This window comes from Dromaius novaehollandiae, chromosome 33 (genome assembly GCF_036370855.1).
Source record: "Dromaius novaehollandiae isolate bDroNov1 chromosome 33, bDroNov1.hap1, whole genome shotgun sequence".
NCBI classification, from domain to species: domain Eukaryota; kingdom Metazoa; phylum Chordata; class Aves; order Casuariiformes; family Dromaiidae; genus Dromaius; species Dromaius novaehollandiae.
In genome coordinates, this window is record NC_088127.1 from 1557165 (window position 1) to 1573231 (window position 16067).

Genomic DNA, 16067 nt, shown 5'->3' on the forward strand with positions numbered 1-16067 from the left:
GCGCTCCCCCTGCGCCGGCACGTGCCACGGCAGCACATCCCTCTCCTGGGGCCGGCGCTTGGCTGCCTCCAGCCATCCCCAACCCTGCCGAGAGGAGACGCGTGTATTTTGGTCAACTTTATGGAAACTGGAGAGGGCGAGATGGGGCCGGGCAGCTCAGGGCAGGCTGGGGAGCGCGGCTGGCGGGAGCGTGGGCGACGGTGAGGCCGGGAGCATGGCTCTGCCCCAGCTGGGCGGCCGTACTGGGGGCTGGGGGCTGCGCGCTGGGGGCTCCCAGCGTGCAGGGTGAGCCCGCGTTCGTGGCTGTCCCCGTGGTGCGTCCTGGTGGCGGGGCCCCTTCTGCCCCGGCCAGGCGAGCTGCCCCTGCGCGGGGACAGGCCATGGTGCTGCGGCGTCGCGGTGGGATGGGACTTGTCCCTCAGGGGGGGTGCTCGGGCGGGGGGTCCTGGAGCGCCCAGCGGGGCCGGCTCTGCCCCCCGGCAGATTGTCCCCCGCATGGCACAATGGGCCCCGCTCTCCATGTACAAGGCCGCCGGGCAGGGGATGGGATGGGATGGGATGGGATGGGACGGGACTGGGCTTGGGATGGGACATGGTGCCCCGCACAGCGGCAGGGTCCCGCTCCCCGCAACAGATCCCAGAGCAGGTGCAGGAAAAACCCAGCGAGCCAGCGCCGGACCCAGGCATCCTGCCAGCCCCTGCCCCAGCTGCCCACCGACCGCTGGGGGACCCGGCCGCCCCCACCCCCCGGGGACCACACCGCCCGGCGAGGGGCACCGGGAGCTGGCCCCCACCCCGGGCATGGCGGTGCCGCACGGCTCGGTGCCGCCTGGTTCGGCTCGGTGCCTCCCGGCCCGGCTCGGTGGCTCCCGGTTCGGCTCGGTGGCTCCCGGTTCAGCTCGGTGCCGCTCGGCTCGGCTCGGTGCCGCCCGGCCCGGCTCAGCCCGGTACCGCCCAGCGCGGCCCGGCGCGGCGCCGCCAGCCTCCCCTGCCGGGCGCGGCGCGCCCTGCACCGGGCCGGTGCCGCGGCTGCAGCCGGCGGCGGCGGGTCCCGCTCGGCCGCGGCAGGGGCGGCGGCGGCGCCCAGCGGGGGGATGCGGCTGCGGAGGCGCTAGGCGGGCGCGGCTCCGGTACCGGCTCCGGTGCCGGCTCCGGCGGGGCGGCCCGGCCCGGCTGGGCTCCGGCTCCGGCTCCGGCTCCGGCTCCGGCACAGGCGGGGTCCGCGCCTGCAGGATGCGCCTCCTCCCCGGCCTCCTCCTGCTCCTCTCCGCCGGGTCTCCCGCGATGCAGGTAAGCGCGGCCGGGGCGGCGGCGGCGGCGGGCGGGGGGGTCGGCGCTGCCTCGGCGGCTTCCCTCCCCCCACCCGGGATGCCCGTTTGCACCGGGGCCGGCGGTGGGGCCGGGATGGACAGGCGGGACCCCGTGGGACCCCGTGGGGCCCCGGATGACACTGGACACCCCCCGCCGCCCCCCCCATCCCCCCGGTGGAGCGCTCGGACACCGGGGTCCTTCCCCAGCCCCCGGCAGCACCCAGGGCGGGTGCGGGGCTTCACCCCAGTGCCACCCGCCACCCCGGCCCCCCGGCCACCCGCCACCGTGGGCTGCGTCAGCCCCATCCCCGGCCGCCTCCGTGGGGTGCCCGGGACTGAGCCCCGGTGCTGCAGCTCGGCCGCGGTGCGGGGTCTGGCGCAGCGGAGATGCGGGACCACAGGCTCCCCGCTCGGCACGTGGGCACGGGCGGCTCCGGAGGGACGTGCCGGAGCCCCTTCGCACGTGGCCGGCGGAGGCGGCCGCCACCGGGGATGAGTGAAGGTGCTGGCCTGGACGTGGCCCCCGGCGCGGCCGCGCAGCCACCACACGTGGGCCTGGGGGAGCCCCGGTGGCCCCCATCCCGCAGACACCTTCTGTGCGGGACCCACAGGTGCCGTGGGGCCAGCGCTGGGTCGCCCCTTGGGGACATCCCTGGTGGTGGGGGGGGTCTCAGCGTCCTCTCAGGGCTGGGGTCCCTCTGTGAGCAGCCACCGACCCCGGTCCCGGGGCGGCCTCCTCGGTGCCCACCCCAGAGCCAGCCCGGTGCCCCCGCCACGGTGCTGGCCAAGGCGCGCGGCGGGGCTGCGTGCGGCAGGCAGGACCCGTCTCCGAACAGGGCCGGGAGCAGCGCGGGGGCACGATGCCGCAGCCCCGGCGCCCACGTGCCGGTCGCCTGCCGCGGGACGAGCCCTCGGGGCGGCAGAGGAAGAGCGTGCCGTGCTCGCGGCCCCGCTGGCAGCGTGGCGGCCCAAGTGCCGTGCGCCCGGCCGGCCGTTGCTGCAATCAGTCGGGCAGCTTGCTCGCAGCCCTGCCGGCTGTTCAGCACCGGTTGTGCCGCCTGTTGAACGCCCAAGAGCTGGGCTCGCGGCAGTGGGGCGAGGCTGGCCCAGAGCTGCTCCGTGTCTCCGCGGGGTCCCAGCAAAACCCCAGCCAGCTGGCGCAGGGGCTTTGAGCCTGGCGCTGAGCGTGGGGAGGGACCGGGCGCCCGGGTGCTGCCCTGCTGGAAACGGGGCTGCGTGCGGGAGGTGCCGATCCCAGGCAGGAGCTGGCGGCCCGGCAGCATTTCCCTGGCGTGCTCCAGCCTCGGGAGCCGGCAAGGGCTGCCGGCTCAACACGCAGAGCGAGTTCGGGGGCACGGACCCCCCACCCGGACTGCTCCGAGCACAGCCTCGTGCGACGGCTCCGCCGTGGTGACCTGGCCTCCTCCGGGAAGGACCCGGAGCCGCGTGCGGCGGGAAGGGGGCAGCACCCTCGCACCCCAGCTGCCTCCTCCTGCACCTACTGCCCGTCCCCGGGGACGTGGCGGGATAGTAGGGGACGCCGGGACCTGGGCGAGGATGGGTCGGGCTGCAGAGGGCCTTGGCGTTTGCAGCCATGTCTGAACCCCCCCGTCACCTGCAGAGGGGTTGGGGTCGGGGTTTGGGTTGGGGTCAGGGTGGCAGCGGTGCCCCAGCGAGGCCTTGCTGCCTCCCTGCCAACCCTCTCCTTATGTCTGTGCCTCGTTCCCCAGCACGGCACTAAATGCCGGATAATGAGCTGGAATTAACGAGCAATTTGCATGCAGATTCCCAATGATTATGCTCCGGGCTGGAAGGGAGCGTTGCAAAGGAATAATACAGAGGCGGAGGTGAGGTTTGGGGTGTCTCACCCCCTGCTCCGTCGCGTCGCCAGCCTGGTGCGAGCGGCTGGTGCCGGGCCCAAGCGCAGGGCTCCCCGGAGGCCCCCGCGTCCTGGGGAGCCACTGCGCCCAGTGCGCGTCCCCGGCACGCGGGTGGCCGGCAGAGCTCGGCGCATGGGGACGCTGCGTTGCTGGAGGTGGCTGCAGTGGCTGGGATGTGCCCCCCGCACCCACCAGCCTGTTGGATGCCCATTTTGGGGCCGCCGGGCTGAGGGCCCCGAGCGCCGGGGATGCTGGAGGAGCGACGCACCGCAGGCGCGTCCCCGTCCCCGTGCAGGGTCTGCCGGGCGCTGCCGGCGGTGGCAGCATCGCAGGGCCCGCGGGCGGCCGAGGCCGGGGCTGTGCCCACGGGCGCGTGGCAGTGGGGGGGTGGCGGGTGCCATGGACGCCCGTGCCGTGCGTGCCGGTCCCCACGCGGTGGCACTGCGTCCCCGCGGCACGGCGCCCGCCGCCGCGGTGCCACAGCCGGGGCGATGCTCAGGCCTCGGCGGGGCCTGCGGGCCCGGAGGGGGGCTCGGGTCCCTGCGCCCTGCCGTGCCGTGCCGTGCCGTGCCGGGCGTGCTGCCTGTGCAAGGCGCTGTGCGCTGCGGAGGCAGGCTGTGATGGGCAGGGCGAGTGCTGGGGACGTTGGGGTGTCCGGGAGGCCACGGGCGGCCTTGGAGGCGACAACAAGTGCCGGGGAGCGCGGCGATCTCTGGGGACGGGGCGCTCCCAGCGCAGGCGGCAGCTCCCGAACCGGGGCGGTGGGGCAGGACAAGGGGAATTTCGTGCGGATGCTCCCGGCCTTGCACGTGGCATGGCCGAGGACGGTGCGTGGCCATGGGGCAGGTCCCGAGCGGTGCGGGCCCACACCAAGGGCTGCCGCCAGCCTTGGCATCTTCCCCCGGCTCAGTGCCGGCGGGGAAGCGGCCGCCCCAGGCCTGGCTCCCAGCACGGCTGGAGCCCCAGCCTGGTGCCTCTGTTCACCAGCCGCAGGGTCCCCTGCGTCCCCAGCCGCTGCCCTCGTGAGCCGGCCCCGGCACTGCTCGTCCAGGCCAGCGCGTGAGATCAGAGGGGACAAGGAGGGGAAATGGGGGGCCAGGAGGGGAGCGATGCCCAGAGGGGAACCGGGAGTCTGGCAAGGGAGCCAGGGGGCTCAGAGGGAAACCAGGGGGCCGGGAGGGGAGTGATGCCCGCAGGGGAACCGGGGGTCTGGCAAGGGAGCCAGGGGGCTCGGAGGGGAACTGGGGGGCCGGGAGGGGACCGATGCCCGGGGCGCTGCAGGCCGTGTCCTGCCCATGCAAGGATGCAGTTGGAGGGTCTGGGGGTGCTCGCGTGGGACTGGAGCCCCCCGGGAGCCGGGCTGCGGCACGGGGCCCCGGGTGCCTGCCGGGTGCGAGGGCGGAGGCTGGCGGGTGACGCCGGACAGCAGCGCTGGGGGCTCGGTGCAGCGGGGGCGGTTGGGGGAGGACGGGAGGGTTGGGGGGGGGGCCGGCGCCGGGGCGGTGGGGGCTCCCCGGTCTTCGCCACCAGCCGGGGACGGGGCCCGCTCGGGCCGGACCGCGGCGTCCCAGCCGGGCCGGGGGGTCCCGAGCCGGGCGGGGCCGGGCCGAACCGGGGCCGGGCCGGGCTGGCCCGGGGCCAGCGGCGCCGACGTCACTCCGGAGCGGCGCCGGCCGCGCTATAAGGGCGAGCGCGGCGGCGGCTCCGCAGGCGGTGGGGGCGGTGCGGCCGGTGCGCGGCTCGCCCCGGCGGGCACCGGCACCGGCACCGGCACCGGCACCGGCACCGGCACCGGCACCGGCACCGGCGGGGGGGCATGCGGCGGCGGCGGCGGCGACATGACGGTGCCGCTGCTGAAGATCGGGGCCGTGCTCAGCACCATGGCCATGGTCACCAACTGGATGTCCCAGACGCTGCCCTCGCTCGTGGGGCTCAACGGCACCGCCGTGTCGCGGGCCGGCACCTCCGAGAAGATCGTGAGTCGCCCCGGTACTGGGGGGGGGGCGCCGCGGTGGGGCGCGGGGAGGCACCGGGCTGCGGCGCTCAGCTCCGGACCGGGGCGCGGGGCTGCGGCACCGGCAGCGGCACCCGCCGTGCCGGGCGGCCCCGGGATGGGGCGCACCGGGACCCCCCAGTCCCCGCCCTCCCCCCGGGCGGCGCGCACCGGGACCCCCCCCTCCCCCCGGGCTCCGGACATCACACGCCCCGGGCAGGGAGCAGCGGGACTCCCCAGGCCTCGGGGATCCCCCCCCGGCGGGGCTGGGGACCCCCCCCCCCCCGGGATGCGGCGTACCGAGATCACCCCGGGCTCGGGGACCCCCCCCATCCCCGCCCTGCCCCCGGGCCGGGCGCACCAGGATCCCGCCGGCGGGGCCGGGGACCCCCCTGGGCTCGGGACCCCCTCCCCCCCGGGCAGAGTGCACCGGGACCCCCCCGGCGGGGCTGGGGACCCCGCATCGGGACCCCCCCCGTGGGTCTCAGGGACTCCCCCCCCCACGCAAGGAGCACCGGGAACCTCCCGGGCTCGGGGACACCCCCTCCGGGTGGGGCGCACCGGGGCCCCCCGGCAGGACTGGGGACCCCCCCGGCCGGGCCGGGTGCTCCTACCCGGCTGGAAGGACCATGCCGTCGGGGAGCCTGGGGCCGGCGCGGGGGGCCCGGGGCAGGGAGGGTTCCCCGGGGCGGTCGCTTCACCCACAGCCCCAGGCGTGTGCAGCGCCGTGCACCGGACGCCGGGGCTTTCTGCAGAGCCCGGGTCGGGGCAGGCGGGCAGGATGCTTGGGCTCCCTCCCTCAGGGAGGGCAGGACGCTGGCAGGGGCAGCACCCAGACCCGGACCTGCTCCCGGTCCCGGCCGGGCCCTGGCTGGGCCCATCCGAGGCGGGGGGCAGGGGGACCCCCCCCCCCCGGGACCGCTGCGGCTCTGCGGGGCTCTGCAGTCCACTGCCGGCGTAAAGCCCCATCGGGGAGCGGGGCTGGGCGTGCGGAGCTGGAGGCGAGACAGGCACCGGGGGGGGCTGCGCTGGGGGCCCGGGGCCCCCGCAGGGCCGTGTCCCCCCACAACTGCGCTGTCCCCGTGCTGCAGCTCCGGCGCTGCCGAAGCAGCAGGTGCAGGAGGGGCCCCGGCAGCGCTGCCGCCTCCCCGCTGCGGCTGCCGGCGGCTGCCCACACGGGCCCAGGGGAGCGGGGGCTCGCGCCATGCCGGGAGGGGGGGGCGGCCGCGGCTGCTCGCAGCGGAGCCTCAGCGTGGACAGGGCTCCGGCCTGGGGCGCTGGGCTGGTGGGATGCGGAGAGCGGGAAGGAGCCACCGCGGTGCCTGGGATGCCGGGATGGGTGAGCGCCCGCTCCCCGGCGCGGTGCGGTGCGGCCTGGCTGGCCCCGGGCCGCCCATCTGGCAGCGGTGCGGTGAGGCCCCGTGCGGCCCCGCAGCCAGCTGGACTGGCAGACGCGCTATCGGCTGGCGGGTGCCGGCAGGCCTCGTGCGCGGTCCCGCGCCGGGCAGCACGTGCGCAAGCGGGGGCCCTGCCGGCCCCATCCGCCGGATGGCGGTGGGCGACGCTCCCCGGGCAGTGCGCTGGCCCTCGTCGCGGCATCTGCTCCCAGCCCCGCACGCGCTGGGAGATGCTCGAGGCGCGGCCGAGCAGGCCGTCATGTTGCAGGGCAATTAGCGATGCGCAGGGTAAAGCAGGCGACGCGCTGCAATAATTGGCTAATCATTAGTCACTCTTTGGTGTTCATTGTAAAATCATTAATCACTGTGGAGGAGCGCTGCTAATGTGGCTGTAATGGGCTGCCGCCGCCACCCACGCGCCCGCCGGCAGCCCGGCGGAGAGGCGCGCCGGGCCGTGGGGTGCAGCACCCGCGCTGGTCGGGGCGATGGGCACCCGGCTGCTGCTGCAGCGTCTGCACCGGTGCGAGGGTGTGCGTGCATGCAAGGGCGTCTGTGCATGCAACGGTGCGTGTGTGAGCATGCGTGCAAGGGCGAGCACGTGTGCAAGCATGGGTGTGCGTTGCAGGGCACGCGCGCCCGGCCGGGCACGGGGCAGCCTGGCAGTGGGGCTGCTCAGGGACCCGTGTTGGCTGCTGTGCTGCCACAGTGGAGCCATGCTGAGGCCGGCCCCCGCCACGCTGCTCTCCTGCCGGCAGCAGGCCGGGCTCTGCCCCAGCTTGGGGCTGGGTCGGTGCTGGGGCTGCACCGCGCTGGGGCCGCTCGCGATCACTGTGCGAGCCTGGGCACCAGGAGGTGGCTGTGCATGGCCGGGGCTTCGCCGCTCCAACTCCTGCGCCGCGCTCGGCGTTGCCAGGCTCATCCTTCCCTGCTGCGCACGTCATCGCCAATCCCCAAGACGTCCCAAGAGTCTTTTCCAGAAAGCACCGGTCCCTCGCCCGCTCCGAGGTGCGCAGCCGGACTCTCCCACGCTCCGGGGATCCAGCCAGCTCTGCCGGCTGCGGCTCGGTGGCGGATGCGGCACTGGACCCTGTGGAGCCCGGTGCAACGGAGGGGCTGCGCGGTGCCCTCCCGTCTCCGGCCGGGCTGCTCTGCCGGGAGGGCGAGGGGCTGCAGCGGGGCTGGGCAGTGCGCCCAGGGCCGGCGTCGCGGCGGCCGTCGGCGGTTCCTCTGCGCCCCGGATGCAAGCGGGCAGCTTTCCGGGCAGCTCTAATTAACGACCCGGGGACAGATTGCACCGGCCCTCGGCAGGCCGCGTTCAACCCAGCGGTGCTGCGAGCGACGGCTGCACCGGGCAGCCCTCGCCCCCGCCCCGGGGGTCCCGGCCCTCGAGGGGCTCCAGCAGCCTCCAGACCGGGGGCACCGGGCTGCTGCTCGCACCGGCTCCTCCTGCCCCCGGGCTGCTGCCGCCATTCTCCGTGCAGCAACCTGCTACGAATATCCGCGTCCGCCTCCCGCTCCGGCGCAGCCCGGAGGCTCCCTCCCAGGTGAAGGAAACCGGCTCCTCCGCAGCTGCTTTGCCTCAATCGCTCACGGGTTTGGGTTGGGTGCCTTGATCTCTTCAGGGTGTTTTGGGGGAGAGCAGGCTTTGGACGGGAGCGCTGCTGTCTGCGAGGTGCCGCGGGGGCACTGCCGGCTCGGAGAGGTTTCCTCTCCTCCCCGGGGACGCCCGCTGCGGTGCGGCGTGGCCGTGCTGGCCTTGCGCCGCGGCAGGGGAGGAGGGTGGCGCGGGGGAGCCGGCAGCGGCGCCGGCAGCGGATTGATTTCCCGGCAGCGCGGCAGGCCAAATCGCCGCCCCTCGCCGCAGCCGTGGGGGGACGGACGGGGATGGGGACGGGGCCACGCGGCCGTGGGGACCGGAGGCGAGCTGGGTCTGGACCGCCAGCTCCCGCGCTGCAGCTTTGCTAAGTAAATGGGCTATTTACCTCCCTCCGCAATAACTCGGGAATTTACTGCACTCGGGGAGAGTTTAACACCCTCATTACTTAATTTACACTCATTGCACTGGAGATTTGAGAGCAGTGTTTAGCCACCGCCGTGTCCAATAAATCCCTTCCGATGTGAAACATGAAGTTAAAACCACTGCATGCGAAGCGAGGTGTCATCCCCGGCTTGTTATGGGGAACGGCTCATTTATCTCCGCCTGCCTCCGTGCAGCAGGAGCTGGGAGAGGGATGAGTTTGCTCCTGATTTTCATAATTAATAATTATGAATTACCCGTGAAACGTTAAATGGCCCAGTGCAAAAATGCTGGCTTATGGCGTGAATAAATCAGGCAGGCAGGGAGGGAAGGGGGACGGTGCCGCTTCCCCCCACGTGCACCCGCCGTGGGGAGGTGCCGGAGCTGGCGGCTCATTTGCAGCCCGGAGTCATGCAGGGGGGTCACGGGCATGCGGGGATGGAGCCGGAGCCCTGCGGAGGTGCCGGTCCCCTTTGGAGCCCAGCACTGCTCTTAGCTCATCCCAGAGGAGCTTTCAGCCGGGCAGAGGTGCGGTGGCAGCGTGGGATGGGGCGCTGCGCCGTGCCGCTCTTCCTGCCGTTGTTAACTGGGCTCAGTTAACAGCCCCCCCCCCCCCCGAGAAGGCTCCCCCAGGAGGAAAAGCAACCCAGAAAGGCCTCTGCAGCGCTCGGCGATGTCAGTGCGTGCCGGACGGGTTTTGGTGATGAGGCACTGGGGGTCCCGTACGGCCGGGCGATGCCCCTATTGCCGGGGTCCCCCATTACCGGGGGTCCCCTATTGCCGGAGGTGTCCCGTCTGGTAGGATGCCTGGGGACACGGGGCCCCTGTACTGCCAGGGATCCCCACATGGCTGGGCAAAGCCCCCATTGCTGGGAGGCCTGTACTGCCAGCGGGTCTCCTGTTGCGGGGTACCCAGAGCACACGGGGGTCCCTGTATCACCATGGTCCCCTATTGCTGGGGGTCCCCCCATGGCTGGGTGATCCGCCGTTGCTGGGGGTCCCATATTGCTGGGGGGTGCCTGCATTGCTGCGGAGGGGGGGTGTTGGTGGGGGTCCCTTATTGCTGGGAGTCCCCATACGGCGTTTCTACCCCGCCACAGGTCGCAGCTTTGCAGCGCTGCCACTGCGCCGCAGGCGGTGCCGGCCGGGAAGCTCCGGCAGCTCACGGCTTCCCTCCTCTCTCCTGCAGACCCTCTTCCAGAGCCCCGATGAGGGCTGGCAGGTCTACACCTCAGCACAAGCCCCCGACGGCAAGTGCCTCTGCACCGCCGTCATCCCTGTGCAGGGCACCTGCTCCCGGGACCTGCGCAGCCACCAGCTCCGCCAGCTCACGGAGAAGGTAAGCGGTGGCGGCAGCCGCCCGGACCGCTCCATGTGGGGCCGTACTAAATCCGTCCATTAGCAATTGCGGCATGCAAATCCAGCCCGGCACTCACGGCCGGAGAAGCAGAGCCACCGCTGACTGCGCCTACAAATTATGTATTAATCAGCTGGAGCGGGAGGACTTGCAGCCCTGCCCGATGGGAGCGGGCCCCGGCCGGGAGCCTGCAGCCCCCTGCTCGCCACACGGTGCCATGGTGCCGCGGTGCGCGATGCCACAGCGCACGATGTTGCAATGCTGCAGTGTGCAATGCCCCTGTGCGCGATGCCGCGGTGCACGGTGCCACGGCGCACGATGCCGCAGCGCACGATGTTGCGATGCCACGGTGCACGATGCCACAGTGCACGATGCCGCGGTGCACGGCGCCACGGCGCACGATGCTGCAGCGCACGATGTTGCAATGCCGTGGTGTGCGATGCCGCGGTGCACGGTGCCATGGCGCACGATGTTGCGATGCCGCGGTGTGCGATGCCATGGTGCACGACGCCGTGGTGCATGGCGCTGCGGTGCACAACACTGCGGTGCGCGACGCTGTGGTGCACGATGCCGCAGTGCATGATGCCGTGGTGCACAACACCGTGGTGCCCGACACCGTGGTGCAAAACATTGCTCTCTGCTGGTTTTAGCACCCGTAATGCTTTTACATTCAGCTTCAGCTGCAGAGAGCCTCGTCCTCCAGAGCTGTTCAGATTACGACAGCTTTGCTGGCAGAGCGTCAACCTGCCTGCAATGTGTGGTTATGGCCACCAGTGCGGAGGAGCACGGCAGGGCAGACAGCCCATTCGCTCGCTGTGCTGAACAAGCCCGCGATGCTGCCAAAAAGGTTAAACCGGACAAAAAAATAAATACTAAGTGCACTTTAGCCTGCGTTCCTGCAATGTCTCCAGTGGAGCCGGGGTGGTCGCCCCTCGCAGGGAAATGGCTTGCTGGGCTTCCCCTGTTGCCTTCCCGTGCCTCCTCCCCCTGCCAGCACGAGGTGGAAATGGGGTTTTTATCATCTCGTGTCAGGACACAGGGCGAAACCCCGGCAGCACAGAGCAGCTGGGGCCTGGCGTTTTGCACTGACTTCACTTTGCTGCAGCAAGCGCTGGCGGAAGCTGCCGTCGCCCCTCTCGCCACGGCGGCCCCTTCCCCGGCTGCATGCGCGAGCAGCAGCTTTCATTTAATTTCCTCCTGGTTTTTACACCTCCACGTCCGCTACAAACCCAATTAAACTTTTATTATAACTTGCCGCAAAAATGCCTCTTAAACAGCTCCCTTCAGAGGCTGCAACAGCACCGCGAATACCAGCAGGGCTCGTGCTAATAAATAAATAACCGTTTAAGGAACACGGCCACGTTCGCGTCGTTTTAGAGCACGGAAATAAAATAACTCTGCTGCCTGCGCCAGACGAAATTAAAGAACAGCCCGAGCCGGGAAATGCGCGCTCGGGTGGTTTAAAAAACAAATAACAGCTGAAGCAGCGTGAGCTAGAACGCATTACGGTGCATGTGAACGCCGCAGCGGGAGGAGGGCTGGGGACGCGGGTGCCGAGGGCGCCGCGGGCAGGGCGGCTCTGCAGGACCCCCCGGGACCCCCAGCTGCGCTCAGCCCGGTCCCCACCGCAGGTGCAGAACATCTCGCAGTCCATGGAGGTGCTGGACCTGCGGACCAGCCGGGACCTGCAGTACGTGCGCAACACGGAGGCGCTCATGAAGGGCCTGGACACCCGGCTGCGGGCGGCCGCCGACAGCCAGCGGAGCCTCAACGCCAAGAGCTTCCAGGTACCCGGCGCCAGCCTTGTGTGCCAGTCCCCGCGGCGTGCCGGTCCCCGTGGTGTGCCGGTCCCCGTGGTGTGCCGGTCCCGCAGTGTGCCAGTCCCACAGCGTGCCGGTCCCCACACGTGCTGGTCCCCACACGTGCCGGTCCTGCAGCGTGCCGGGCGATGCTGTGCTGCCACTGTGGTGCCTCAGCCCCCAGGAGCCCCCTCGGCCCCGGCTCCCCGGGTGCTTCGGGAGCCCTCGGTGCCAATGGCCACAGAGAGGCAGCAATTAAACGCCTGCGCGGCAGCAGGTTTTTAACCGTGGCAGCGGGGACCAGGCCCCTGTCGCGGGGAGGCAACGCTGCCCATGGTGGGGGCAAGGGCACCCGCTGGTGCCGCGATGCGGCGCGGGAGCAGAGGGGCTGGCGAGTGCCAGCGCCCTGCAGAACCCGCTGCAAATGCCGCCGGGGCCACGCAAGCGAAGGAGCCCTGCAAAACCCGCCGCAAACCTGGCCAGGGCTGCGGCAGGCAGCTCCGCGTGCTGCCCCGAGACCCCCTGCGCCGGCCCCGGCAGCGGCTCCTGCCGCGAGCCCCGAGTCCCGGGGTGGGCGAGAGCCGGGCGGCAGCAGCGCTGCCTCTGCCGCCGTCGCTGCTTGACTGCAGCCTCCAGGCTTGAGTTCCTTGACAGATCCATGCTCATGGCTCGGAGCTGTAATTTGTCCCTGGATTTATCCCCTCTTCCCCACCCCCTTCAGGGAAAGGGCATTTTGGCATTTGGCACCCGGCCCCCTCGCTGGCTGGGACGTACATCCACACCCAGCTCAGGCCTCGGCTTTGTGGCTGCAGCTCTGGCTGGCAGATGCAGCCTGGGCTGGCCAAAACTGCACTTCCCAGCCAGGGTCAAAAAGCCTCTTAACCTCCTCGTTTTGCAAAAATGAGCAGAGATTTTAAATCTCCTAAGCCAAATCTCTTGGGGGGCAATGATTCTGCCTGTTGGCACCGCCGCCAGTGCAGCGTTTTCAGCCGTGCGTCACGTTTTCTGCGTCCCTCGGCACGGGGAGCTTCACTCACCCCGTGCATTGCTGCCCTCTGCTCTGGCCGGGGGCGTTTTACCTTGTGTTCCTGCAGGGACACGGAAAGAGGCGGGATCCTGCCTTTCCACGGCGCCCAGGGACGCTGGATGGATCCCTGTTGCTCCGTGACCGGTTTCCATCCTGCAGTGCGTGGCGATAGCGTCAGCTTAACAGATTAATTAGCTCGTGGTCACCACGTGCTTGGGAGACGCAAGGGGCAAAGCCTTGCAATTCCTATGGATTCCCAGCGCGGGGATGGGCCCCAGCTCCGGGCAGGCTCTGCCGTCAGCCCGCAGCGAGCGGGACACGCAGCCGGGCGCCCCGAAGCCCGGCGTGGCAGGAGAGCCGGGGCGCCTCGTCCCCGCGCCTCCCGCGGCCGGCGTCCCCCCTTCCACCCCCTTTGCAGGAGCTCAAGGACAAGATGCGGGAGCTGCTGCCGCTGATCCCCGTGCTGGATCAGTACAAATCAGACACGCGGATGATCGTGCACCTGAAGGAGGAGGTGAGGAACCTCTCGGGGAGCCTGCTGGCCATCCAGGAGGAGATGGGCGCCTACGACTACGAGGAGCTGCAGCAGCGGGTGCTGCTGCTGGAGGCGCGCCTGCACGCCTGCGTGCAGAAGCTGGGTACGGCCCTCGGCGTGCCGGGCACCCGGCATCCCTCGCCCGGCAGCGTCCCAGGGCGCCGGGGCTGCCGGCTCCCGTTCGGCACGCCCGAGACGGCAGTGCTGCCCGCGGGCCAGGCTGCCACGCGCCCGCCTGCGGTGCTGCCGCTGTCTCCCGGGAGCAGCGTGCTGCCGGCCGGTGCCCGGACCCCAGCGGGCTCCGTGTTTGCCCTGCTCGGGAATAGCCCCGGAGCGAAGCGGTGCCTCTCCCTGAACCTCCCCTGCTGGGGCGCGGGGCGGCGGGGCGCCCGCCCGCTGCCCACCCCGACCACCGCCTCCGTCCCCGCAGGCTGCGGGAAGCTGACGGGCGTCAGCAACCCCATCACCATCCGTGCCTCGGGCTCCCGCTTCGGCTCCTGGATGACCGACACGATGACGCCCAGCGCCGACAGCCGGGTGAGTGGGGCGGCAGCGCGGGGACGCGGCCGGGCGCTGCTCGGGGCCTGCGCGGGGCTCCGGAGGGTCCTTCCCCAACACCCCCAGGCCCTGTCGTGGTGGCTTTGGCAGGTGCTCCCGTCCCGCCGCGGCAGCCTGCTCTGGACTTTGCAAAGCTGCAGCAGCCCCTGGGCACCGTGTGCCCTGTGACCTGCCTGGCTCCCGCTGCCGTGGCCGTCCTGGCGCTGGCCCCAGCGGTGCACGCTGCCCGAGGGGCATGTGCTGGGGTGTTCGCTTCTGGGAGATGCTCACTTCTTGGGATGCACAACCTGGGTGCTCCCTTCTGGGAGTGCACGCACACAGGTGCTGGCTTTTTGGGGTGTATCCACCCAGGTGCTTGCTTCTGGGGTGCACGCACTGCGTGCTTGATTCTTGGGGTGCAAACACCCAGGTGCACACTTCTTGGGGGTGCACGTGCTGGGTGCTCGCTCCTGGGGGTGCACGCGCTGGGTGCTCGCTGCCCGGGGCGCGGGCCCCCCCACGCCACCTCGCTGCCTGCGGGCGCGCTGCCTCCGCGGAGCGCTGCCAAGCGCTGCCGAAGGAAGCCGGGCTCCGGCGGGAGGCTGGGCAGGAGCTTGGCTGGCGCCTCTTCAGCCCGGGTGAATCACGCTGGGTGTTACCGGCACAGCACTCCTTTTTACTAAAAATTAGCCAAGCGTCTGATCTGCAGAAAGAGGGAAAATATGCTTAACGCCGTAAATTAAAGGGGGAAGACAAAGATTTTCTGACAGCGCGCTAAGACATCCGTAAGGGCGCAGCTTGCTTGTCCTCCGCCGTTCTCGCCTCTCCGCGCAGCGCCCGGCAGAGGCAGCGGTCGCTGCAGCGGTACCCGGCCGTGGCGAATGCCGGAGCGCGCCGGGCTCATCCGCGACGGAGCGGAGCCGGCGGGGGGGCACAGGGGGGTCGGGGGACGGGGCCTCCCTCACCCCTGCCCGCTCCCAGGTGTGGTACATGGACGGCTACTACAAGGGGCGCCGCGTGCTGGAGTTTCGGACCCTCAACGACTTCGTCACGGGGCAGAACTTCGTGCAGCACCTCCTGCCGCACCCCTGGGCCGGGACGGGCCACGTGGTCTTCAACGGGTCGCTCTACTACAACAAGTACCAGAGCAACGTGGCGGTGAAGTACCACTTCCGCTCGCGCAGCGTGCTGGTGCAGCGCAGCCTGCCCGGCGCCGGCTACAACAACACCTTCCCCTACTCCTGGGGCGGCTTCTCCGACATCGACTTCATGGTGGACGAGAGCGGGCTGTGGGCCGTCTACACCACCAACCAGAACGCCGGCAACATCGTGGTGAGCCGGGTGGACCCACAGACGCTGGAGGTGCTGCGCAGCTGGGACACGGGCTACCCCAAGCGCAGCGCCGGGGAGGCCTTCATCATCTGCGGCACCCTCTACGTCACCAATTCCCACCTGGCCGGCGCCAAGATCTACTTCGCCTACTACACGAACACCTCCAGCTACGAGTACACGGATATCCCCTTCCACAACCAGTACTCCCACATATCCATGCTGGACTACAACCCGCGGGAGAGGGTGCTCTACACCTGGAACAACGGCCACCAGGTCATCTACAACGTCACGCTCTTCCACGTCATAAAGACGTCGGGCGAGCTGTGACCCCTCCGGACCCGCGCCGGAGCCGGGCGGCCTTCCTCCTCCTCTTCCTCTTCCTCTTCTTCCTCCTCTTCCTCTTCCTCCTCCTCCTCCTCCTCTTCCTCCTCCTCCTCTTCCTCCTCCTCTTCCTCCTCCACCTCCTCCTCCTCTTCCTCCTTGTCCTCGTCCTTCTCTGCCTCTATTTTTTTATAATCCTTTTCCATTTGTTTCTTCCCATGGTCAATGGCGCATGGATCTCGTCTGCCTTCATTCGAGCTGACCTCAGTTTGTTTTTCTTTTTTAATTTATTTTGATGGCAAATAAAAACAGTCTCTTTGACATTTGATGCAGCTTGTGCTTTTATTTTTTTTTACTTTTTCTTTTTTAATAACACTTTTTATTCCCTGGCCAAGGGCTAGGTGTCCACTCCGCGCGGCTCCCTCTGGCAGGGGCACCGGCACCAGATCCGGCAGGGCTGGTCCCACCAGTCTGGTCCCAGTCCCGCTCTCATTCCTGGTCCCATTCCTGGTCCCGTTCCCGTTCCCCACCTCAGCGGCTTCCCTGGGCCTCGTCCGTGGGG

The 16067-nt window shown here is 70.5% G+C and overlaps 1 protein-coding gene across 2 annotated transcripts; it reads left to right on the plus strand.

The window, feature by feature from the left end:
• Positions 1-1131: 1131 nt before the first annotated feature.
• On the plus strand, positions 1132-15833 carry OLFM2 (olfactomedin 2). Of its 2 annotated transcripts, none has more exons than XM_026115011.2 (6): positions 1132-1290; positions 9787-9936; positions 11586-11741; positions 13199-13418; positions 13746-13852; positions 14834-15833. In XM_026115011.2, exons 1-6 carry the CDS (start codon positions 1234-1236, stop codon positions 15509-15511), a joined length of 1368 nt encoding a protein of 455 aa, XP_025970796.1. In that variant the 5' UTR covers positions 1132-1233; the 3' UTR covers positions 15512-15833. The 2 variants fall into 2 exon arrangements, with proteins under 2 accessions (XP_025970796.1, XP_064355322.1); XM_064499252.1 differs by lacking the exon at positions 1132-1290 and adding an exon at positions 4844-5166.
• The last annotated feature ends 234 nt before the right edge of the window (positions 15834-16067 follow it).

What these genes read in the sequence shown, in the direction of transcription:
- OLFM2 (XM_064499252.1), top strand. Translation starts at nt 5,029, where the DNA reads ATGACGGTGCCGCTGCTGAAGATCGGGGCCGTGCTCAGCACCATGGCC. An exon ending in TCCGCCAGCTCACGGAGAAG is followed by an intron (nt 9,937 to 11,585) that starts GTAAGCGGTGGC and finishes TCCCCACCGCAG; the next exon opens with GTGCAGAACATCTCGCAGTC. An exon ending in CGCCCAGCGCCGACAGCCGG is followed by an intron (nt 13,853 to 14,833) that starts GTGAGTGGGGCG and finishes GCCCGCTCCCAG; the next exon opens with GTGTGGTACATGGACGGCTA.